General features: G+C 41.0%; 1 protein-coding gene across 2 annotated transcripts; it reads right to left on the bottom strand.

The window, feature by feature from the left end:
* Nucleotides 1-205: 205 nt before the first annotated feature.
* Nucleotides 206-26,539, bottom strand: zc3h12b (zinc finger CCCH-type containing 12B). Of its 2 annotated transcripts, none has more exons than XM_064350383.1 (6): nucleotides 25,630-26,539; nucleotides 8,382-9,166; nucleotides 8,065-8,204; nucleotides 5,618-5,852; nucleotides 5,294-5,400; nucleotides 206-5,202 (listed from the first exon to the last, which is right to left on the bottom strand). In XM_064350383.1, the coding sequence occupies exons 1-6, from the start codon at nucleotides 25,828-25,830 to the stop codon at nucleotides 3,779-3,781; spliced, it is 2,892 nt and encodes a 963-aa protein (XP_064206453.1). In that variant the 5' UTR covers nucleotides 25,831-26,539; the 3' UTR covers nucleotides 206-3,778. The 2 variants fall into 2 exon arrangements, with proteins under 2 accessions (XP_064206453.1, XP_064206454.1); XM_064350384.1 differs by lacking the exon at nucleotides 25,630-26,539 and adding an exon at nucleotides 12,459-13,517.
* Nucleotides 26,540-26,624: the final 85 nt, after the last annotated feature.

Genomic DNA, 26,624 nt, shown 5'->3' with positions numbered 1-26,624 from the left:
GCAATACCTGTAATGGACGAGTGTAACCACCAACATACAGCTGGTTCACATTTCTCATTGTCCTTCCCATTCAGTAAATTTAGGTGGTATAGGTGAACCCAGCCAGATTTGGAAGACACGGCTGTCCTGAAAATGTACTCATACTAACACATGCCGTATACATACGGTAGAAGGTCAACATAACACTATTTTGCACACATTGAAATTGCTGTACAAACATCACATTTTGGCTTTATTTCAAGAAAGACACACTTTGTCATTGAGACTTACATTTTGTTTGAGTCAACAGACCCAAAGAGTTGAGGTTTTTTTTTTTTTTTTTTTAGTTTTTTTTTTTAGTTTTTTTTTTTGGTCATTAATATGCTTGGTTTTTGTCATTTAAAATAATTTAAAAAGCAATGTGTTTCATTCAACAAAGAATAAAACAAACTACTGCGAATCATAACAACACAAGACTAAAATAGTCAACTCACTCCTAAAACCCTTAACATAGTATAACCACAACACAAGACGATTCAACACATCTTCTGACGCAAGAGATCTGCACAGATTCACAAATCTGACTTTGAAAGAGCAATTTTCATTGAAATCAGGAAATGTCAAGAACAAAGTCAGTGAAGCTTCATTTGTCACATCTTGTATTACCTGAGAACCGCTATACTGAATGTACAAAAGTACACAAACTTGAAGAAAATAGTTTTTTTTTTTTTTTTTGTTTTTTTCCTGTTGGGAGTGAGCCGGTATATTAATTACACTGATGGGTCAAACTGCAGATAAAAAAATGTATGTGCATTTACTACCAGATAATTGATCAGTCTGCCAGCTTCACTCGGTTAAAGGATCCAAAAATACAATATCTTTAAGGATATGCCCTTAGTAGATAAACAACCGTGTTTACATAAAAGTTTATAACAATTCAAGAGAGCATTTCAATCATATTGGAAAAACGTGCTGAAAATGTGGGTCCTTCCAGTCAGTTGTACAACTGACCAAGACCTTCGGCTACAGTTCATACACCCATTCCAATCTAAAATGTCAACTGGAAAGAAGTCGATCCAGAAAGCTTTCAAATAAATTACACTTAAGGCGAGAATATATGCCAGAGGAAAGTGGCAGATCGCAAGTGAAACACTTTCAATAAATATAATTTTGTTCTCCAGCACGGTGCGGTAACCCAAGCCCAATATGACTGGATGCCCAATCAACTGCCTTTAGAATAACCGGCAGTGGACGAGAGACACCACTGAAAATGTGTGTGTGTGTGTGTGTGTGTGTGTGTGTAAGGGGTTGGGGGGGGGGGTGCACTAGGGTAGCAATATAGCCAGAATATGACCAGCTTGGCCAGTACAGCTTGGCCTACCGCACCGGCATCAAAAGGAGATGCGTCTAGCATAGCAACACACTTTAAAAGCACTGTCACTGTACAGCTTCCTTTCAGTTGTAACTTTCATTAAATACACAGGACACAATAATGCTTACAACTATGCACAAGAGATCTGTGCACTTTTCGTGTAGCACAACAAAGAGTCCATGTCTATAAACTACTGTGCCCAGTTAGAAATGGTACATACCCATGGGCTACTCCCAGTGACACACAGTGTCACAAACATTATGGCATTTTTCTTTTAAATAAAATTATTCTATTTTTGATTCTGTACATGTTTTCTCTTTTTTTTTACAATCAAGAAATAGATACAATTTGTATCAACAAACAAAGGTCATTTCTAGACATTTGAGGCTTTGCTGTTTGCTGCATTGAAACAAAATCGAAAATGTTAATGCTTGGACAGGAGACAAACCAGAATACTTCCCAGTTTGATTCCAGAAAGGCAGATTATATAAAGCATGCAGTTTACATCATGTAATCATCCTAAACCAAATGAACATATAGAAAGTTTATGTACTACACAGAAGAAATGTAAGTGATTTTCAAAATAACAAGAACCATCCTGAAGGGGTTGCGGTCACTGTTGAAGATACTGGTTGTTCCATAAAAACCCCAAGGGGTTTGAAGGAATTTCACAGTAAATCAATGACACAAGGAAACAATTGGATAGACTGTGATACAAATAGTTTTTTTTTTTTTTTTTTTTTTCATTTATCGACATGGAGATTACACTGCTGGTTTTTGATGTGGCAAGTTCCAGTCACAGTTGGAAGCTTTAGTTTCAATAGTATAGGGGCTTAATCAAGTCCAAAACATGAGCAGTCTTGGTAACTACTTGTATATTTTCATCTAGACTTAGGAAAAATCATGAACAATACAAATGAGAAATTATTTCCTGACTCTGCTAATACCATTCACCAACAACATTGAGACTTGAGTTTTACATCCCTGCTCTACAGCATCGCTGGTGAAATTCCAAAATGGTTGTGATTAGCCACTTCACCACTGCTAACTGGCTTCAACAGCAGCTTTGATGGAATGTTCCATGGGCGCCATATTTGAGGGGTGTCCCACAATTGTTACTTATTCATATCACAATCTACCATCTTGTTACATGCGTAACTGATTTACCCATGCTTTTCTAGGCCGGAGAAAGTGGTACGAAACCAAAGAGGGAAATGGCAGCATGCAAACCATTAGCCAAATGCCAGAAACAACCCTGACGGCAGCCTCACATTCTGAGTGTTTCCCATGAAGAAACAGTTAGGCAGTGTGTCACACCTTCTCATGAAGACACAAAAGGCCATACAAGGCCTTCTCCACTTTCATGAATAAAAAAACTTGAAGTGAACAAGTCTTGGCCCAAGAGCCTTCGGGCAGTTAACATTCAGAGATTTAAATATGTTAATGTACAACGGGTGGTGCTTGTCCTGCAGCATCAATAAGGAAATAAATGCCTTCTGTGGCATTCTGCTGAGTACATCACCACACCCAAATAACTACACACTATCAACTCATTAAGATTCGAAATCATTCAAAGTGCCATTGTGTGAAGGCTTTTCCTCGTGTACCAAATTACGGTCCACGAGAGACTTGAGAAAAGCAACGCACACTTTCACAAGGATTCTCCAAAACTGTACACAGACAAACACACTGTTAAGATAATTAAACACAGTGCGGTCAGATATACACCAAAGGAAATGTCTCAACATTGATGCAACGTCTAGCCTCCAGCCATTATCAGCATCAAAAATAATAATAAAATTTCTGTGTCTATTTGACACAGTTGATTTTTTTGGCATTATTTCAGCAGCTTTGAAAGAACTCTCAAAATACTGATTAATCATGGCTGTGTGTGTGTCTGTGTGTGTGTGCGTGTGCGTGTGTTTGTGTATTCTGCTGTTTGTTTGGCTTAGATCGTGTGCATTTTGCTAAATTCTACCAAAAAAGGCAGTAATGTAAGGAAAATTGTTGAGAAAAAATGTATGTATGTGTATATATATATATATATATATATATATATATATATATATATATATATATATATATGTATATACACACATACATACACGGATAGTGCTTAATATTTAAAAAAGGTGACCTCTTAAATCTTCAACGACATTAAAACGGATAGTGGTCAACATTGCCACAGAGAGGTCATTTATATCTAAGGCCATAAATGTTGATATTCCATGCACTGAGGTATGCTCCTCAAGGTTTCCCTCTGATTGTTTCTAAAATCAGTCACAAAATGTATACAGCATTGCTCATGTGGATACAAATATATACATAATATGTTCTACTTTGTCCATAATCTTTTCTTCCCAAAACAGTGGTTCCTGTCCATAAAATATATCATTATGCTGATGTTTGCCTTCAGAAAGTGAACACTTAGCGGCAGGACCTCAGCTTGGCGACGATAACGGCAGCGAGCTGCTGAGGATCCGTCATGTGCGGGTTCTTCTCCATGACCGAGTGCACCACGTAGGCGGGGAAAATGTTGCAGAGGTTTCGGTAAGTCTGGTACTGGTGCTCCGGGATGACGTGGCGCTCCTGGTGCTCGTTGGGCAGGACTTCCCAGGGGGACCGCCAGATCTGCTCCATCTTCTCCGGCATGCTCCGCACCATCACCCGCTCGCAGCACGGCTGCATCAGGCTGTTGCTCAGGGGGTACGAGTGGTAGCCGTAGGACTCGGTCCCGCAGGGCAGCGGGTCCCAGCTGGCGTGCTGCTCCCTGCACAGGGGCGGCCTCCTCTGCCTCATGGGGTTGCTCTCGTACAGCCGGGAGTCCGAGATGCTGTCCATGCGCGTCATGCCCAGGGAGCGGCCGGGCTGAGAGGCGGAGCCCGGGTGGATGTTCTGAGGTAGGGGGTAGTCCCCCGGGCAGCTGGATCTGGCTCCCACCGCCTGGTGCTGGATGTGGGGGGCCAGGTGGGAGATGGACTGCTTGCGGGGGGCCTGCTTGGGCTCCTCGGGGCCGTAGCTCTGGACCCTGGTCAAGGCCTCGTGGTGGAAGCCGTGGCTGAAGGCCTGCAGCCTGCCCTGAGGGGCGGGCTGCTGCCCCTTCGCTGCCTCCTCCATGCTGCTGTCCACGGAGCTGAGGTACAGGTCGCCGTAGGAGGAGAAGGAGTCGCTGTTGGAGTGGCTGAGGCAGGGGTCGGCGCAGGGGCAGGGGTTCCTCTGGTAGACGGCGTGCTCGTGCTCCACGCTGTAGAAGCTGTCGGCGTTGTGCGTGCCGCTCAGGCTCATGTTGGAGAAGTCGCTCAGCATGGAGTAGTAGCCGTGGTCGCCCGCCGAGTCGTACTTGGGGAACTGCTCGCCGTAGCTGACCGAGGTGCCGTGGCTGTTGGTGACCAGGATGGGCGGGTACTGGACGCTGGACATGCTCTCCAGGGAGCTGCGGGCGAACTGCAAGGAGCCGGGCACGGGGCTGCTGGCCGAGCGGGTGTTCAGGGCGCCGGCGGCGTGGCTCTTGGCGGGCTGCATGGTGGGCACGCTGAGGGCCGACACCAGGGAGGGCACGGAGCTGGCCTCGGGCTTGCGGGCGACCGACAGCCTCTCCTCCGGCTCGCAGGCCACCGAGCGGATGCTGGGATCCGACTGGCGCTTGGGCGCCACGCGCTTGGCTTCCGAGCCGCCCTCCCCCCTCGAGGCGGCGGGCCCCGTGCCGCACTTGACGAGAGCGCCCTCGCTCATCGTTTTCACCGCCGAGAGCTTGGCGAAGGCCCGCAGCTCGTCCGCCACCGACCTCTGCAGCTGATTGGCTCGCTCGGGGTGGTAGTACTTGCATTTGTGTCCATAAGTGCATTTTTTTCCTGGGAAAAAATGATTCACATGGTTATCAGAAGGGGGGGGGGTGGGGAATGAGAGCTGGTTAATGGTTTTGATTTATTTTTATCCACTTACCATATGGACATGGCTGCTTTTTGTGCTCTGGAACAACTGGGTGCTTTCTAAGAAAATTCTCCAAACTCGGGCCATGTCTCCCCAAAGGGTCGTCTGGTGGCATGAACCTGAAATCAAAATGAATGCCATCAACCCATTTCATTCATCAAAGCTGCTTTGCTTACTGGTCACATCTTAATGGTGTTGGGAGTATGGTCTTATAACATTTTAAATAAGCATATACTAATGCAATAAAGTTTCATTATGAATCCAGATTAAATGTCAATCTACAATACCATTCTTGAGCATGTATGCGTAGTTAAGGCGCAAATTCTCCTCACGCACTTGTCATTCACAAAGGAGTACATTAGGAGACGCTCCTCAATAAATCTCTTCCACTCGGGTTTCTCGTTCTGGAGGTCTCTGTAGTTGTCATTGGAGACTATGATGCCATCCGAGTCACAGGCCAGCTTGACGATGAAGCGGTCGTCATAGCACACCACCCTCCTTCCTTGGACCCGCCGAGAAGGCGTGAAAACCAGAATCTTCTCCTTCTCCAGCTTTCTCAAGATTTCCTGATCTGAGAAAATGTAAAGATTCTGTATTAGAATCAAGATAGCACAGTTGTGTAGAGTAAAAAAAATTTTTTTTTTAAACGTGGTGTATTAAAGTTTCAAGCCTTCCCCACACTTTTCAATATGAGTCTTGAAAATTTGTCAGTGTCCTGAATTTGCAGTAGGTCTGGGCGATATACTGCTACGATAATTATCGAAAGCAATAATGGTTGTTGCTATTGTGGTGTATACTGCCTTTATTTTTGTCTCTTTCTCTTTAATTATACTTGCTGTGGTAGTAAACAACCACGCGTCAGAGGCTGCTTGAAATTCTTCTGGAAAAAACCTAATCACTTCTCCACTGGGTGACCATAAGACTGCCTCGTAGCTTCCATGCGATTGACAAAAACATATCACATAATCGCTGCACAACCTTGGTGCTGATTGGCTGCCTTATCATCCACACCAAATAGTTAACAGTGGTTACATTTTTTTTTCCTCCAGAAGCATTTCATGCAGGCTCTTTAGTTTGGTAAAACAGTCCAGTTTAATGAACCCGCTCCAAAAATACATTAATCTGGATGATTTTAAGAGGTTATTGCAAATCTTAAGAAAATATGTTTGTAACTGTTTTTCTTCTATCGGAGAATGTATAATCTGTGGTGATTTATATATAAACTGACTGCTTGTTGCTTATCTTGGCCAGGGCTCCCTTGAAAAAAAGATGAAAATCTAAATGGGACTCCCCTGGTAAAATAAAGGATAAACAATAAAATAATCTTTGTGGTATATCGCCCAGCCTTAATTTGCATGTCAAACATATGAAATGGCCGTTTGTGTACTTAAGCTCTGCTAAGCAAACCAGAGTACACAAAAAGAGCAGACGGTTTTCCTTCAATCACCATGGAGCGATAGGAATTCCTGTGTCAACTTTCAGACTGAATGAATGACTAACTGCATTTTCTTTTCTAAGATACTATGTAAACTGTAAACAGGCTCCAATATTAAACTAGAACTCGCTGAAGAAAAGAGGGAGATAAACTATAATTTTTAAAATGACACCTTTGACCACAAAGTATTGCATTTTTTGGACACAATGTGTGCAAAATTATTGTTTAAAGGCATACTATGCAGGATTTTCACAAAATAACTGGCAATCTCAATCTGCACATATTTGCTGAACCGTGATCCTCTGCCTGTTTTTCTTCTAAAATGTGTTTGGGACATTACCGAGCGTGACGCTCTTTTCTGTGATGGGAGGGGAGGGTGTTGCTACTGAGCCTGTGGGATCGGGTTTAAGTAGAGCGCTTGCGATGCCAGACGTGAAGCACAGCACAGCAAAGCAAAGTGACAAGCCGACAGGGCTTGTTCAAAAACCAGAGTCAAGCTTGGAATTGCTTTTCTTAAATGGTAACAGCTGAAGTTGAAGATGAAAGAGCCACGGAGCAGGCCTGTTTCCTGTTGGACCTGTAAGTAACGTTACCTCTAGCTGTCCAGCTAACTGCTTTAGGTAGCCTAGCTAAGTGGCCAAAGTCGGGTACTCGGGGGTGAGTGGACGGGGTTGAAGATGGAGGAGAAGACTTCTTTGATTGTTAAAACAGGACCACAGCAAGGCTAAAAATGCTGTATAGTATGCCGTTAAGACATATAAGACACTGCACGCAGCACAATCCAGAGACTATAAAATGAGACTCAAAGGTAATTACATTACAACATTATGTTTCACTCAACTTGTCTTTTCAATAAAGCAATAAATCTTAAATGGAGAAAAACCTTGTTTTAATAACAAATTATATGCCATGTGTGTTAATTAAATTTAGCTACCAATAAAAATAATCGAATAATCAAGACCGGCTATTGACAGATAAAAAGGAGGGTAAATTGTATTATGGTTCAAGCCATATCAGCATTTCTTTCTTAAACAAAAGTATTTACTCTCTATGTGTTAGCATGTAGGCTACCAAACTGAACCAGTTGAATTAATGGTCACACTATCACACAGTATTTGAGTTAAAACAGCACAGAAGAAGACAAGCATCAAGCAAAAGTAACATGCTGGGATAAGGATTCTTTCTGCACATGATTGTGCAGACACTAGAGCACTAATCCCTTGCTATGTGTGAATCATGCACGGTGCTTTTTTTTTTTTTTTTTTTACTTTTGTCTTGACCCATATGGAAAGGGTACCTGTTACTCCAGGTACAGATCGTACAAGAAATGGAAATAAGGTTTCATTACCTGTAATGGGGGCATCAGGCCTGGACTGCTCTTTCCTCCAGGCTGGAACAAACACTGTGATGTCTTTGTGTCCTTTCTCCAGGAACCAATCCACTGCCAGCTGGATACCACGGCAAGAAAATACCTCTTTGTTTCCATGGCTACAAGACAAAGATGACAAAATAACTTGCAAGCACTTCTTGTGATAAGTTTGCCTACCTAACGATGACTGGGACGGTGCCATCCAGGTCCTGACAGTACAGAACATTTCAGTAACGCATGTGTTAATTGGGCGTTCATCATTATTATTTTAAATCAGGAGACTGTTGAAGGCCTACCTCATCGCCACGTTTGAGCCGTCTATGACGATGGGTCTCAGATTGTCGTAATTTTCCACCGCCTCCTCTTCCAGGGACACTTCGGGGCTGGCGATTTCCTTGCTGCAAGGGCCTCGCGGTACCAGCATATTGGCGGCTGGGCCGCTGCCGCTCTGAGGCTCCCCCTCGCCTTTGTTGCCGAGTCTTACCAGCTCAGCCAGGATGTCGTTGATCAGGGCGTTGGCTCCCAGCTTGTTCAGAACGGCCCCGATCTGCTCTCCAGAGTAGCCCAGCTTGAGAGCGAAGTCCATCTTGGCCTGGTACTCGCGGCCCCCGCCGGCCTTGCAGGCGGCGGCGGCAGCGGCGGCCCTGCCGTCGTCGGCCCGCGGCTCCTGCAGGGTGCTGCTCTGGGAGAAGCTGGGCCGGTCCAGGCAGGGCGAGCGGCACAGCTGCCGGTGGGGCTTGGCGGAGACGAGCGGCTCGCGCCCGTTCCCGCCGGCCCGCTCCGCCTCCGACTCGGAGCTGCTGCCCTCTTCCGACTCGCCGCTGGCGTCCGGGGCCTCTCGCAGCGCGCCGACGTCTTCTCTGGAGGAGCCCTTGTCCATTTTCAGCTTCTCCAGCATGGACCAGGCTGTCATCACGTTGCGCTCGCCGCCGGAGATCTCCACCGTGCACTCCCTCACCTCCACCACGGCCTGCGAGTCATATTCGATGGCCGACTTCAGCGCCAGCAGCTGCTTGTGCTGGGCCAACGTTAGCCGCTCCTTCCTTCTGTGCGCTGGCGAAATAAGAGACACAATATAATCCTGAAAAAGAGAAAAAAAACGTCAAGAAAAATCCATCTTATTGCCTTAGGTGACAGCCCTAATCCTTATTGTAACATGAGGGTTCATTACACACAGGCAGGCTGCCCACCATATCAGCCATAACCTACTTTCAAGAGACTGATCTCAAAGCCTTCGAAGGCATGGCCAAATATGCAAAGTATTTGTTTGTGCAAAACATACACATCACTCTAATACTGGTGAACTGTGAGGTTCCTCACCAGTATCTGTATTCTGACAGTATACCAAAACTAATCCAAAGCTCATACTGTGTCTAATATTTGCTGATGATAACTGATACTCTGTCTAATTCATTTTTGAGCAAGACCCACCAAGGGTTTATTCACACATCAGCAGGTTTTCTGGTGTAACCATAAACAGTCCTCATTTAAACAGGGCTGCCCAACCCTGTTCCCTGAGATCTACCATTTTGTAAGTTTTTACTCCAACACCAATAAAGCACACCTCATTTAACAGCTAGAGATCTCGTTCAGCTGCTAATTCATAGAATCAGGTGTGCCAAATTAACGTTGAAATGAAAACCTGCAAGATAGTAGATCTCCACGAATAGGGTTAGCAGCCATTCTGGAGTAATGAACCATTTCTCTAAAATGCAAAAAAAAAAAAAAAAAAAAAATTTTTACTTTTGGCAAAACCAATGAAACGATTAGCGAATTCACAATGTGCAATGTGCATAAATGTAAGCATGCCAATAAAAAGATATTGGAACCCTGGTAAATCGAGTAATTGCTTTTACTGTTAAAACCCCCTAAAATTTGAATACAAATTATCTATTTTTAACAGACGCCTCAATGAAAATTTTCAGAACCAATGTGGGGTATTGGGTCTGTATTGGGACAGTGGGGGATTATTACATGTAGGATGATATCAAAAGTTTCTAAGCGGGACTTAACAAAATACTTTGAACTTCCCTTTCTTGGTTTCGTGTACAATGTTACATTTAGTACAACCTGCCTTTAGTCTTCAGGACTTCTCTGTCATACGCGTCTGTAATTTAACATTGTAATAACCTAAACATAGAGATTAATACAAACTGAAGTTACTCAAAGACAATATCCTAGTCCACTCTTTCAAAGTCTCAAAGTATTTTGCCAAACATATCCCGATGTGGTAAAGTTGTAGCTGAATCAAGTGAATATGGAAGTCTGGAGTGGCCCACGACGATTGCTATCTAGACATAAAACCGTTCAGTTGTTTTCTCTCTACCACATACCTGAATGGGTGAAGTGACGGACTGAGGATAGCGCGTGCTACGTTGCACTGTATGAGCACACTTGATTTTACTGACCAGCGACAGACTTTCAGGTGTAAACCTGGAAGTTGTCTATTGTTGATAAACAACAAGATTCATACCTTAAGTAAGTCCCTGCTAAAAGTAAAATGTAAATGTGCTCATCCATCTCACGGCAACGCGCATATGCTATGCCCAGTCCGTCACACACAATCACTGCGCTTTTTTTTTTCTTTGGCCAAAAGTCAAACTGTCCCAAATATATAATTAAAAGATAATAACAAAACACCAGGGATTTTGTTGGGAAATTGGTATACCTGACCCAATTATGAACTTTAAATGGTTTAACGTTAACCGTTCTTGACTGAACGAGTGAATATGATCTAACTGCATAAGTACAAACCCCATCCATCTACTACTCCGTACAGGCTCAGTCATGCATCGAAATATCTGAAAGGATGTCAATAGTATCCGGGACAGGTCTGCAGTAAATGCAATAACTCCATCTATAGATTCACATGGTGCTTATCTGTGTATGTAGGTTCAGCTACAACTTTCAAACGCAGACTGAAGACCACTCCAGGCTGCACCCCACCTCTGCATAGTCAGCTCATTGTACTAGCTAGGATAATTTGATTATGTTAGTGTAATCTGGCGATGTTTGCATGATTTGTGATTCCAGTGCTAGTTGTACTTGGTAGATTCTGCTTGCTGAACAAGTTACTCTACAGGTTGGAGTCCTGATCGATGTGGTCATTCTGGGACTAGATCCTCCACTCTATGTCTTGCGCCCTACACATGAACCTATGCACTGTGTACGTCGCCTGATAAGAGCGTCTGCTAAACTATAATGTATGTAAGATGTAGGGTGAGCAAAGTTTCCGGTATTCGCATCACAAAACAGCAACTGAAAGTCACTTGAGCAGACAAGTTGTCTTCTGATAAACGATGTCGATTCACCGGTCAGTCCGTGCCAAACAAAATACATGCTAATTTATTAGCATTTGCAACTACTCCGGCAAATAATCACTGTATATGTACTGTAGAAATTATCTGATGATCGTGAGGAAACAACTTCCGTTATGTCAAGATCACGAGAGAAATAAGTCGATATCACGAGAAAACACATTTTAAGTCGAGATCACGAGTTAAGTCGTGATCTCAAGATAACGAGAAACAATAGGCTATATACATTGCACTTCCGTAAGAGAAAGCGGGACTGTATACTCCGCATCACGAATCAGAGACAGGGATTTAACACCACTGGTGAAAACTTAATCTACACAAAAATACCGAGGTACCGTAACATTACAACAAATCAGACCTAAAATGCAACGTGGTAGCACTAAATACGAACACACGTGAATAACAGCATCGCTTCAAAGTCAACAGCGTTCCCAAAAATTGAGAATCTAAAAAAATAAATTCTCAAATTAAGTAATCACCAAAACCCCGATCTTTCATAAGCGACAGTTATTCCACAGCTGTGCAGATATCAACTTTCCCTTCGTCTAAATGAGCAACTCAGTGTGAGTGTAACCAACAACTTACTAGACGAAACGTCACTTTGTAGGAATTTAATGAACACCGCAAAAGAAAATCAGAGTCACGATTCAACAAAACCAAACTACCACGGTCCAAACCTTTCTAATGTAGCCTAAGTTTATATACTTCAGAAAACCCAAATATATTAATGATAGAGGCATTTAACTTCTAAACTTAGCCGCATCAATATTCCCAAACAGAATTTTACCGAAACCACAAGAACAACTAAGTTAGTCAACGTTAGCTATCTATTTGGCTAGATACTGTCTTAGCGAATAGACATATAAAGAAGGGGGAAAGTAGCCTGATATCAGACAGAATTGTCAACTCGTTACACTCCATTTCCATCTGCAGTGGGCAGGATTCAAAGGTCTGGACCCAGGCAAGGGGAAAATGCTAGTTACAGGCCCAACGTCGACAAATGTTACCAAATGTATACTGAACACAAAGTATCTACAAAAATGAAATGTAATTTACCTGAACTCGTTGATGCGATCAACGCAACACACGCGTCTCCTCGTGATACCGGCGTGTAATGAATCTTACTAGTGTTTATTCCATCCTGTTACTATTGTAGCCTACGTGTATCGCTGCCTTTCATTCGGCGGGCCCGCCCCTTTCAGAGCATGATGACGAAAGTCCATCGACACGCCCCGGTGACACCTCCTCTGGTCTTAAAAGTAATTCAAGAAATTACTAGCCGAAAATGACGAAAGTTCAGTATTACGTGTTGTTAACATCACACAACACAAAACAAGTGGTGGCCATTATTTTATGTAACTGCACACCAACATGCACTTTTGTCTTCAATTTGGCATGGTGTGAGAAACTCCTCAAGAAAAACCTGCCTGGGATTGTGGTGAAAATCTAGCACAGGGGTGGGCAATTCTTGTCCTGGAGGGCCAGTGTGTATGCAGGCTTTTGTTTCCACCAATTACCCTGGCTAAATGATCTAACTGGCTGAATACACCAACACTGGTTCACTTGTAAATTACACCTCAGTAAAAGGCGTCATATAGGGATACAAGAACAAGCAATGCTGAGAAACTTGTCAAGAAATGTAGTTAAAATGTCAAACGGGGTAAATGTTAGGGCTAATCGAGTAATTAAGGCCTGAAGTTGGCATGAGAACCTCAAACAGATTTGACCCTTGTTGCCCACCTCTAATCTAGCCAAATACTTTGACCCCTCATCAATGATGAAGCCTACACAGAGTTAACAACAGTACTAATATCCCACACTGCTTATATATATTTATACAGTGCCAATATCTCAACTGGGGAGCCCTTGCGGGATCAATATTAATCAAACAAATGCAAATATTAAAAAAAATAAAACAATAGTGGTAAAAAAAGAAGAAGGAACACCAAGAATTAGTCACTGTCAAAAACAGCATCCAAAAAACACAACCAAAAATAGGAATAATCACCCAGCAGTCATGAACACAGTAGTACAAAGACTATAACAACAGATCTTGATTCTACTTGATAGGAGCTTAATGAACAAAGAGCTATCAAGAATCAGTAACTATGCAGGTCAGGATCCCCAGGTAACTGTAAATCAATCATTTTAGAAAACAAAAACATGGGTCCCAAAACGATTTAATAAAACACTATTTTCAAATGATGTCACTCCTCATACAATTCTCCAGATGGGAACCAGCTATAGAGGGGCCTACAGGAGGCCAGTAAAAGATACCAGATGGTGATAAAGATGTGATCATCTCAGTGTTTTTTTTTTTTTTTTCAATATTCAAAAAATGTTGTTTTAATAACACTTTTTTTATACACAAAGATTCCAAAATCATTAATGTTGATGTAGTAGTTCTTCGTCTACATCTAGTTTTCAAAGCAACAAACAAAAAAAATATTTAAGAAATTATGACTTTATAGCATATCCTTGTTCTAGGTTTAATGAAAGCAGTGAAAAGCCTTGACCTTTTGCATAGTTGGCACCAAACCTTTAGGGCGTCTCATAACAGAAAAATAAGAAATTTTCTGGAAGCGGCATTCTGTTGACTTTCAAAAATAAGCTTCCATATATGAGACAGCTATTCAAAAACAGCTCATTAATATTTAATTGTTCTTTCTGTGTCAGCAAAAACAAATATTTACCTTTGGACATGAGTGCTTCTTACTTTCTATAACTATTTCCCCCTCTATCTACAGAGACAGAAAATAAGGTATACCCAATCCTGCTTTCAGTTCCCTCTGTGACAGGGAATTACACACAACTGCTCGTGATGGAATTTACCATGTTGGCCTATCCCTTCGAACAAATGCTGCCTTTAAGTTATCAAATGTAATGTAAATGTCTGCATCGAAAATGACCCAAGTTTCTGACCTCATACGTCAGATAAAGAAGAGGGCCCAGATTTTGTGGAAGAATTTTAATTGGTGGTCCTGAGCCTAGTAGAACAGCATTAAGCTGAAGAACATTCCAGAACATAGGATATATCATTTGATATGTAATAGAGCCATGCAATACAGGATTACCTGAAATTACCTGGAATACCTGAAATGCACAGAGTATAATCTACATAAAAGTCAGGGCCTGAGACTAATTCTGTTCCAAAGTCCCGGGAACAATAAAAAAAATATGTCTGGGATCATCAGAAACCAGCCTTGGGACGCCTTCAAGATGACAGGGGAGAATGTTTTTTTTTTTCAGCCTCGTTTGTCACATTACTCGGACTGAGCCAGTGGAGCACCCACCCCCTCTCCCTGGCCAATCGTTGACACAGGTTGACACTGACAGACAGTGCGCAAGAGGCGTGAAAATAACATGTCAACAAATTTAATTCCCACAGTGCTGGCCATTGCGGTCCTTCCTTGTACAGCACTCATTACTAGCTCAATGTAGGCCTAATATATTACGCTACATGAAGAGAGGAAGTCTGCATGGGCGTCATTTCAAGAAAAACTTTGGGATGGCAAAAAAAATGAGGTAAATTAATTAAATTAATTCACGGATGTGAAAAAACATCATGTGACAAAACAGTAACTCTAAACATGGTATGAAGCAATATTTGCTGAACACTAGATGTAGGACATTATGTGAGGAATGGCGCATACAGTGCTGAACAACATAAGCCATCGATAGAACATTGGCTAGTCCACTAATATGTGACTTTGGGCATGGTTTTTTCCCCCCCTGAAGCCACTTGAAAAAAATGGGAAGTCAAAGGTTAAAGTTTTTGGCTTGTTTTAGAAAATCTGGCTGTTTGTTTGGAAAGGTAACAAGCAACCTGTTTTTTCTACATTTATGGTTACTATTGTTCAAGATTACCTTAATGGGGCTGAGCCCGCACACTGTGTATTGGAAGGGAACTTATCCCTAAATGACGACCAACGTGCTAAGATGTGCCAAAAAATATCTTTGTTTATTCAAATCATAAGTGCAAAAACATAAAAGTGCTCAAAGTGCCAAAAAGAAAGACAGCAAACGTTTTGGTCAGGAAACCATCATCAGTGCTTGAAGCACTGCATTAAGAAGACTGCTTGTGACTTGTACAAGAGCACGATTGTACATCTCTACTATGATTCTGGTTTTATTTGGTTTATTATTTGACCTTGGACATAAAAGGTTGTTTAGAAATAGAACGACAAATACTTACGACAGAAGCATCCAGATTAGGCTTTTCCGAAGAGGTGAAACCATAGCGATTTAAAATACAAAGGGACATCGTCTATTAGGCTACAAGAAAGCAGTTAATAATCTTGAGTGATTAACTGTACTAAATACATCTTTGAATATCTTGAGTATAGTAGAATATCTAAGAAACATGAAACAGTTCCATTTAGCTCATTGAGTGTTATTTATTTAGGCCAAGCATCACAGTGTTTTGAATGACAGGAATATCGCACGGATGTCACTGCTATTTACGTTGGCATCAGCTTCTGATGTTTACCACCTTATAGAGGGATCAGAAATACTGCTGAAGGGTGACTTTACAATACTACCAAAATAACTAAATACAATCTAGAGAATCTGAATTACTCTTGTTCTCTAATTAAAAAAAAAAAAAATTATTGATCTTGCAGATTTCACTACCTAATTGCATTTGCACATGAAACCTCTCATTTCATGGAAATAAATGTCAGATATGGAGTTTTCTACCCCCTGGAGCTCTATATCAAGCTAAAAAGTCATATCATTCAGAGTCGGTCTAACAAAATGGACTGACCATTTCTGCTCACTGACCCAAAAGAGTCCTTTACCACTGAAAATACCATTCCCAAATGTCAGAGGAAACAGCATTGCCAAATCTCCAAATACCCAAATCGTCTAACAATTTGCAATTACAAGTAAATGCTTTGTCATAGTGGCACACGTTATGTAATTCCAAATACAAAGGTACATTTCATTTATTCCAGATGAGTTCAGATGAGAAAAAAAGTTTTGTCTTCTGGTCACAAATTATTATTCAACTGCGCCAAAACACAGATCCTTAACATATCATATAATCTGTTAGGGAATGCATTTAAAATAGCTACAATCAATATTATTTCAGTACCATGTCTTCCTGAAAATATACACTCAGCAATGTCTTAAAGCCAAAAAACTTCTTGTTAACCCTATCCTAAAATTAAGTTGGATTTAAAAAATCAGTAATTTCGCCAGAACAGTGCCAACTATTTATTACAAGGCTTATCAGAATACAAGTATTTTATTAGGTAGTCTGTATCTAACATCAGTCAGGATTAAGTCAGTAATCAGTAATATCTGATGTATGCCAGGCTTCCCAAGCCCCAGTGCCATAATGCCATTCATTCATATGTGTAATTGCTTTAAAGCAATGGTATCAAACCCCAGTTCTGGAGGGCAGCAGTGTCTGTTGGTATTTGTAGTTTCCTTTCAAACAACAGCCAATTAAGGCTTTGAGAACAAGGTGCATGAACTCTTTAGCCAATCAACAACAATGAATCACTGGTGCTGAGAATCGGAACCTGAGCCTTAAAGCCAAGTGAGAACCGCTGTACATTTTGTCGCCGCACCTACATGCAAAACGTAAAATATATTCCAGTAGTTGGAATGTCACAATACTGACTGCGACACTACTGTCTGCAGCTATCGATGCTCGACCTCACTGAGTCCACCCTGTGGGAAGCGATACTTGTGTCACTCTGTGTCAGAGTGAAAGGAAAAGCTCGGCTGAGCAAGCTTAGTTACGGTCAAACGCGTCGTCAGAGGAACAGCACGTCTTGAGTCACTTGTGCCATTGGGTAACATCAGATCGCACTAAAAACAAGATTTTGTCGTATTCTGTGTAGCAAGCACATTAACAAATAATAAAACACTGGAGATGATATAGGTGCTATAGATACTATGTATCCACAAGCTTGAATTAGGAGGTAAGTTGCATACATTGATGGTGATTTGTGTTTATCATGATTAATGTGGCAAACCCCCGTTTTTATCTGAAATAACTGATAGCACGCTAACACTAACAATGATGCGCAAGCATGGTTTCTGGGGCTGTTATGTTATAGTAGATAGATAATAAAGTAGCTGAGTCAGAGCTGAAATTTGTTTTGTACTTAGACATGCTTAAAAATTTTGATTTGATTTGATTTTATTTAGCACAAATAAAATACAGATCAGAAACAGAAGAGACCCAAAAACAGTGAAATAGTGCAGGGAGAGGCAAGAAACCCGAGGGGCTTATACATGGCCTCACCCTAAATAAAACGACAACTCAACAAAAACATACAAAAATAGATAAAGCATAAATAAATAAGAAATATTGATAAATAAATAAGAAATAAAAATGTTTTTAAAAAGCCAATTAAAAATACATAAATATGGCTGGGGCTTACCGCTCGTTTCTCAATAGGGTTTGTGCACAGGGTAAGGCCTTTGCCTAATTTTTGTGAGGGATGAAACTAAAGCCGACAGAACTAAAATGCTGTTGCTAAGGGAATAAGACTCCACTTCTTCAGTTTTAAAAACACACATATAATGCCTATTCTGAGATGGTTAAGATACACAATACTGAAAAATGTTTTACATGCCAGGCCTTCAACTCGCAAATTAATTAAAAAATAAACCAAGCTAATAATAGCAGCTGAATGCAGAGGCCAACATGGGGACACGTTACTCTCACTTAAATTATATCTACTGGGCAGGATGTATGCTTATGAAACAACTGCTTCCCCTTGTCTTGCAGAGAGAAGGATACTACCATCTAGCTTCAAGAGGCTCAGCCCATGACATACGTTGCCTAGCAACGGAGCCTTGTCATCAGCTAACTGCTTTTTAGCAGTCACGACTAACTGGCAAAACACAGCCTATCTTTCTCAGGGCAGCCCTGACAAACACCATCAACACAGGCAGATGGATAAATTGCAGATTTTCACAGCATGTCGTATAACAGGAGTGATGCAGCACATGTAACACCAAACCCACATAAAAGAACAGACTAAATACCAAGCAGATACATCTACCCATGTTCTCAAACTTCATGTGTTTAAGGAGAGATGTTAAATCTAGGGTAAAATCAATGCACTCCAACGGGTCAGGAACTAAAGTGTACCCCATCGTTGGACAACTGGAAGCTCTGTGGTTAAAAAAAGGCTTTCATTGTATCCAGTATGCAGGTGATACTGCATAAAGAATAAATCTTGAACCTCTGTCACGTATAATCATTTCAGTCAACTCCTTTATGATGTGAATAAAACAATCCCTGGGGTTTGGGGCTGAAAACCTAGCATTCATGACTGAAAATCCAAGTATGATTTTCATCTGGGTTATGGTTGAAATAAGCTACTGCATGCCGCACATTTCTCTCATTTTTAGAGTCGACTTGGATCAAACTTGATGTCCAGCTGACCGATGAAATAATGCATCAGAAAGCGTTTAATCACACCTCTGAGAAACATAACCGTTGCTAGGTTACCTATCCTAACGGCACGTAGACAAGGAAAGTGCAGACAGATTCAAGTTTTTGTTCTAAAGACAGAAAACAAAAAGATGGAAGGCATGAAAAATATATAAGCTAAATTTATTAAGAAACATTTACTGCAGGCCCTAGCCCAAGGTTTAGGAACCAAACCCTTGAGCATGCCATCAAATGATATGCAATACAGGAACGAGTAAACTAAACAAACAGGCCTAATCTCTACTCTTACCTAGTTGCAAGCATCTTGGCAAAGCAAGATAAAACATACATTTGAGGAGCAATTTAAGTTAGAGACCATTAGCCTGTACTTACAAATAAGTGGGTTTCTAAGGTCTTCTAGACCTGCATCTTTATATGTGAACACTGAAGAGGTAACAGGCATACATAACTAAGCACCTGGAAGGATATGCATTCATCAAAGGGTTTTATACATGAACCTCTTTGTAAATGGTTTAAGGTTACGTTTCCCAAAAAATATTTCTACCATTTATTCAGGGTTCCCCACTCTTTTCAAGACATTATTTTCCAGGACATTTTATGTGACCATCACCTGTAATCGACTGTGATTATGAGGATAAGGAGACTGCGATTGTGGACCAGGGGGTTGGGGTGAAATTGTGGTTGCAGACATGATCTCTAAAGCTGTTACTTTTAATGCTGTTATGATACCAAAATTTTGACTTTGATACTGATACCAGCCTTGTAACCTCATTATCGATACAAAATATGATACCATGATAAACCACTGATTGCCAAGCATTTCTCATAAAATTAAATGTAAACTTTTCAAAAATATTTCTTTAAAAACATTTGACACGCTAAATCAGAAATAAAGTCGGTTAGTCCCGCCAGGACTTGAGTGACTTTGTTTGGTCTGGCTTCACTGTCACAGTCCACTCGACACGCCATCTCCCTATATTTACCTACATTTAGAATATACAAGTGACCACCACAATGCATTGAGATATAGGCTAAATATTGGAACCATTTAAATATTTATTGAAGGGCTATATATTGTAAGTGCCAGAATGGGGGGGGGGGGGGGTTATTCTACAGGAATAGTGGTATTTGGAATTGTAATATGTCTTGAAATGCATTTCATTTTTGTCACTCAAAACTCGGGGTGCAATATCAATTAACCTTTCAACTTCATGAATCCTCACAAATGCCAGTTTACAGTATTAAAATTATTTTTACATATTCACTCAAAGAATGCTTACACCATCCTATTTGTCACTGGCATTACTTGTACCTTAAACAACATTAATGGCTTTTCTGAATTTTATTTCTCAGTTCAATATAAACAGCGTAGGTTAATTCACGTAATTTCATAATGGATTATTGCATAAATCAGGTATTCGCATAGAATTGCCAAATCCCAAACCATTTCCCATTCATTCCTTTATAAAGAGATCACATTGTAAAGAGCTACTACATTAGCTTTCAGCACAACCTGCAATAAAGGCAATGTGCATAAGACTGTTCAATGAATATTCTCTGAGTGTGAGTGCAAAGAACAAAGAGTATTTGTTTCCACAATTTTAAATAATGTTGATAAAATGCACTTGCCTAATAGCCTAATTGAGGACTGTCAATATCTGAGGTTATCGAGTATAAAGTGAATATGAGATTATACTAATTTAACATGTCAACATTGAAGCTCTGCAGATGTATCTTTTTTTTTTTTTACTTTTTTTTTTAAATTGTAATTTCAAAATACAGGTATTGACAGTGTAGGCACACAGTATGCCACCAGTTAAGCCAAATACTATGACATGCCTACTAGGCTGGATTTGTTACTTTGATGAGACAAACTTTTAAGCATTTTTTGCAAACGGGTGGTGTAATAATGTTATCACCAGGTTTGTCTTTATCATTTGCTTTGTATGGAAAGGAAACCCACTTAGATATTTCACTTTGAGCATCCTGCTTTTCGACAAGTTAGGGACAGTTAGTGTGATCTATTACTGCAATTATATCTAACTAACTTATGTTCCTCCATGAGGAAGAGCTACGCAACCAGCTTTCAACCCTGTCCTGCCCGTGCTGACAAAGTTTCTGATAGGAATGCCATTGTTTCACATGCAGTGTGAGAAGGGGGAGAGATGCCCCACCAACTTCCCTGAAGACCTCATGACAAGCTGATGGACGATCGGATAAATTTATGACATGTCAAGTGAGCAGAGCAAAATCGTGACAGGACTTTCCGAAAGGCGAATCTGACAGAGCCAAAACGGCAAAATGACCAAACATTCATTTTTGATGTTTCAGAACAAGTAGGTCACCTTATGCTCAATGCCAGGCATATCTCTCGACAACATTTTTGCCATGATGTTTTCAGTGGTGGGACACATGACCGGTAGGCCTATATTCGACCAATTATTGTTGCACAATGTGAGCAGCAGGTTTTCAGCTTTATGATCTGACTGATTACTGTTATTGTGTGTAAGCACCTAAGTTGTGGGCTTTGAATATACACAATGGGTGAATTAATTGTGCAATATGAGCTGTCGCCATTTGGAAAGCTGCAGTCCAGCAAATGCTTCACGTACATTCCACACTAACTTCTTTAAATAGAATTATCAGTCCCACTTTTTATTGTGGAAAAATCTGCAGAGGACATTCCTCTTTCTCCCAGACCACACCCTAAAAAATCAGACCCATCTCTGTGTAGAGGAAATAAAACACTAGTTTAAAGCTTAAGAAAGTACTCAAATTTCCAAAAATCATATTATTCATCAGTTCCTGATTACATTTCTTCCCTGAGGCCACTGGTAAATGTAAAACTGGGGGTGTGACTGGAAGATAAAGTTATATAAGCAATATCTTCCACATAATTTAAAAATGGTTAGGGTCCTATGCCCTCAAAAAAAAAGAGTGATCTGAGTAAACAGCAGGATATATTCCAACTGTTCTAGACACCTCCCTCAGCTACACAGATGGGTGGCCAAGGCACAGCGGTCTCTTTAAACAGGAACACTGAAAACAAATGATGTCAAAGAAATTCTCAGAGCAAAACATATCAGGGTGTTTCATACCAAGACATGAAACAAGAAGACTGCTACCATGCATCACACCGACTGGAACCTGAACCAAATTACTCCTGTTCAAGAAAAACAGGATTTTCAGTTAGGAGTACAATTACAAAACCAAGCGATGACTTGACTGGGCTGTCGCCTTTCTCCATATAATACGCTCTTGCAAAAAAACACTGGGTTCAAAAAATCTCAAGAAAAATGGAAAGCAAAAATCTATTTTGAAGCATTATAAAAAAACAGACAAATTATTGAATTACAGACTATTTTGTCCTATAGCGTTAGCTGTAGGCTACTTAATTGAATATATTTGTGTTGCGGCAAATGTTTGAGATGATGTATTAAACCTCTATATACTATGAATTTCCCTTAACAGAACAGTATTTTTAATCATCAACATCCACCACTGATTAATTTACAAGAACAATGGACAACATAAATCAGCCAAAAGATATTAAAAAAAGAAGAAAATATTCATACAATTGTAACAGTGATATAATCCTTGGCCATGTATTTAGCTAACTAAATGAATTATTGTGTCAGATAATGTCTAGAATTAATTGTTTTAGTGATTGCATCAAATGCACTGTAATTAAAATAAGTCTGCCAAATACCAACACTTGAGTTTATAGGTTACTGTCCCTAGTCGGCTAGCTAACAATATGAATTTGCTAGCTCAAATGTTTGGCAAGAAATCTTACAAAAACACACTGGTCTAACGCATTTTTATTGTGATACAAAATACCATCTGAAAATATAAGATATGAAGAAATTATAGGCTGATATAAATTTAAACTGAATAAGCGAACTATTGTGATGATGGAAAGAAATGTCTTCCATCACTGTGACAGACAAGCAATACAATGAATTTACAGATTATTCAGGCCAAAAAGCTGTGAGTAATTCGGCAATTGGGTTTCCCCATTGTTTTCATGTAATCTTAACATGTTTCTAATTCCTTCTCAATGCATTTTAGGTGCAGATCTGAAAACAGTGAGTGCAGAGTCATGCATTCCATTTGCCGCCGCCCTGCGGAACGGCTCATGTGGCCAGAGACCAAACAAAATGTGGGAGTGCGCAGTATCTGCAGGAAGCTCGCCACTTCATTTGAAACTATGGGCAGGAATTTCCTGGTGCGATGAAAGCACAGAGGACCAAGAGAAAATGCCCCCTGCTCTCCTCCTCCACCATACAGGCACGACCCCAGGAAGGCCGCTTAGCTGTCGAGCACATGCAAAGGCTTGTGCAGCCTGTCTCATAGCAACAAGTAGAGTACGTTCCTCAGCCCTGTCGCTCCCGAGCACCGGAACAGATTACCCAGGACTGACCCTTCTGAAGCCCCCGGCATGGATCAGATCTCACAAAGCACCTATACAAATCTGAACCTGCAATAAATGTGAAAACCTCAAATCACCTACAGTACTGCTTCCAATAATAAACTGCAACAGTAGCTTATACTGTGTTGTGATGAGAAAAAAGAAAGCATCACCATTACATAATTGTCTGGGATTTGCGGTTATCATTTGAACAGGAGTACACGACAGTATTGATCCTGGATGACATAAGTTCACTGGTAACGTAACTACACTGCGGAAACATGGCACATGACTAAGGAGGGAAAATGGACAAATGCTGATATATCCATGGAAAGCACTGTATATCCTGTCTGCAACATTCAGGCAATCACAGCATTAATAACAAGCAACATTCCCAGTTTTAAAGTGTGTTCTTTCCCTGAAGTATTATGCATTTCGACTGAAGGTTGTGGGCTTCACCATGTCAGAATCTGCATATGTATATACTAATAGTTTAGCGTTTACAATTTTCTTGATGTACATCCAAGGATATACATGGGAAAGAGCATGAGAATGAAAAAAAATCATATATAATCATGGGGCTGTTTTTCATGGTTTTGGGAAGGCCCCTTAGTTCCAGTGAAGGCAAATCTTAATGCTACAGCATAAAATGACATTCTAGACGATTACGTGCTTCCCAAACAGTTTGGGGAAGGTTCTTTTCTGTTTCAGCATGACAATGCCCCCGGGCACACAGCGAGTTCCATATAGAAATGGTTTTGTCGAGAATGGTGTGAAATAATTTGAATGGCCTGCACAGAGCCCTGACCTCACCCCCATCCAACACCACTGGGATCAGTTGGAAAACCAAACTGCGAGCCAGACCTAATTGCCCAATCAGTGCCCAACCTCACTTATGCTCTTCTGGCTGAATGGAAGCAAATCCCAGCAGCAATGATCCAACATCTAGTATAAAGCCTTCCCAGAAGAGTGGAGGTTGTTATAGCAGCAAAGGGTGGATCAAGTCCATATTAACTGCCATAATTGTGTATGGGATGGTGGGTGTCAGGTGTCCACATACATTTGTTGTGTATATATATATTCTCAGCTCTTATTATGGGGTATTTTTATCCAATTTGGTTACACTCTGCAGAAATTACAGTACTTTTTATACATAGCCCTCATTTCAGGGCACCATAATGTTTGGGACATAGTAATGCTATATAAATGAAAGTAGTCATGTTTAGTACTTTGTCGGATATCCTTTGTATGCAATGTCAATGACTGCTTGAAGTCTGTGACCCACAGACATCACCAGATGCTGAGTATGAGTATCTTCTCTGGCGATGCCCTGCCAGGCCTGTATTGCAGCCATCTTCAGCAATTGCTACTTTCGGGGCTAGTTGCCTTAAGTTTTCTCTTCAGCATATGGAACACAAGTTCAATTGTATTCAGAATGTGAATGTTGGCCAGTCAAGAATTTTCCTGTTTTTGGCTTTGAACAACAAGTTTGTTGCTTTAGCAGTACTATGTTTGGGATCACTGAAGAGTGTTACGGTACCCAGTGAACTGAATTTTTTGTTAGCTAGCTAACGTAAATTTATTTTGCCCGGTGAAATTAAAAAACACCCTTTCGCACAGTACAAGTAATCTTATTTAGCTTGTAACTTGTGACTGCAATTTCTGTGAAATATCGAGTGCAGTTCTGCAACCATGTGTTTCCATGGTATGTGTAGAGAAAGCTGGGTACAAACACATTTTTATATTCACACACATTGGCTGGCAATACGGTATGTATTGCTAGGTTAAGAACGCTGCAAATAACATATTTTACGTCTAGAATGTGTGACGTTATATGTTGATTTCTTCCATTTCATAAGAACGAATTCTTGGAAAGTCGGGAGAGACAATTCAATTCAATATAACTAGCCATGTAGCCAAGTATACAAGCTCATAATCATTCCAACTGTCTAATTAAGAACTAGTTGTAACAGTGTGGCTAGAACAATGTCTATTCCAGCAACATTAAATGACACGTATAGCTTATGTTCAAATGCTAAAATGTACTTATTTTCAACAATACGCTGCCAAAAAACAAAGCATGCCAACTTTGAATCGTCAATGCTGCTGACAAGCTAGCTAGCTAACGTTGACGTTAGCTACACTGAACGCTGGAACGAAAATAGCGGATTACCTATAACTGTTGTGTTGGCTAGCCCGTGTGATGATCATGAATGAAGACTGGTTCTTACCGAACAACACTTAGCTAGCTTTTCTAGTAGCAAACGCAGGCATGTCCCCTCGTCTGAAAATGTTAAGTTACATGACTAGAAAGCTTATTTAGCTAACAAGCTAGCTAACAGATCTGTTTCCATCAGAACACAAACAGAACATCATTCAACAGAGATTATTCTTACTTTTGCCTTTGTGCAGTCACCTCCTTCACCCTCCTCGATGTTCACTCTTATGCTGCAGCGGCTGTCACCAACATTGGCACTGCCGCAGTTTGACTCACCGGAGCCATGGCTGACCCTTACCCGGAAAACACGCTCGATATACGGGATGGAGCGCTGCAGCAAGGGGCCTGCACTCGCGGGCGCTACCAGCTCCAAAACCATTTATTATAATAAATTAGCGACTGACGCCCACAATATCGACTCTTACAAAGTAACGGTTGCCGTTTATTTTTTGTTGAAAGGGTCACATACTTATAAAAATATGTTAACCGGGCACCACGGCAAAAGCAACCCTCCTGCATCCCTTTCCTCCATCATCCTGGCTGCCTCCCACTCTGCTCCCACAGTCTGTATCTTAGCAACAGGTCTGCCGCCCCCTGTCGCCAGTTCAAAATCATATCCATGCGAACAAGAACTTCGTGTCCTCTTGAATCTACCCGGCTGCAAACAAGACTAATACAGCTAACTAGTTGGCCATCACACACATGAACTTGCCAACTAGGTTATTCAAAGGCAATTGTAATGTACTATCCCTAGATATAATTTCAGGCTATATAATAACGCACACGTGATTATTAGCAACGTCAATTAGGCACTGCTATCCATCCTTGCGATACAAATAAAAGTTGATGGTCAGTAAACCATTAGCAAGCTAGCTATCGTTTTGACAGAACGAAACACGTAGACTATAGCGAGATGGCGAAACACTTGGATTGCCCTAGTATTGTAAACGCTGGCAATGTCCAGCTGTCGCAAAACGTTTACATTCGGCAGAGCCAGTAGTTAAAATGCATGCAGTTTGACAGTGCAAGAAGTACTCTGACACAGACCAGTCGCGGTTTCCATACACCCTCTAGTGTTCTTCTGTTATTACACTTTCTCCACGTGCAATTCTCTACTCGGTAACTCACCGAGTTTAGACGGTTGGTTTCTTCTGATTGGCTAAGTCATTTCAG

This window comes from Anguilla rostrata, chromosome 9, assembly GCF_018555375.3.
Source record: "Anguilla rostrata isolate EN2019 chromosome 9, ASM1855537v3, whole genome shotgun sequence".
Taxonomy (NCBI): Eukaryota; Metazoa; Chordata; class Actinopteri; order Anguilliformes; family Anguillidae; genus Anguilla; species Anguilla rostrata.
This window is presented reverse-complemented; position numbering and strand designations above follow the sequence as displayed.

What these genes read in the sequence shown, in the direction of transcription:
- zc3h12b (XM_064350383.1), bottom strand. Translation starts at nt 25,830, where the DNA reads ATGGTTTTGGAGCTGGTAGCGCCCGCGAGTGCAGGCCCCTTGCTGCAG. An exon ending in GCCTGATGCCCCCATTACAG is followed by an intron (nt 5,853 to 8,064) that starts GTAATGAAACCT and finishes ACATTTTCTCAG; the next exon opens with ATCAGGAAATCTTGAGAAAG. An exon ending in AAAGCAGCCATGTCCATATG is followed by an intron (nt 5,203 to 5,293) that starts GTAAGTGGATAA and finishes ATTTTTTCCCAG; the next exon opens with GAAAAAAATGCACTTATGGA.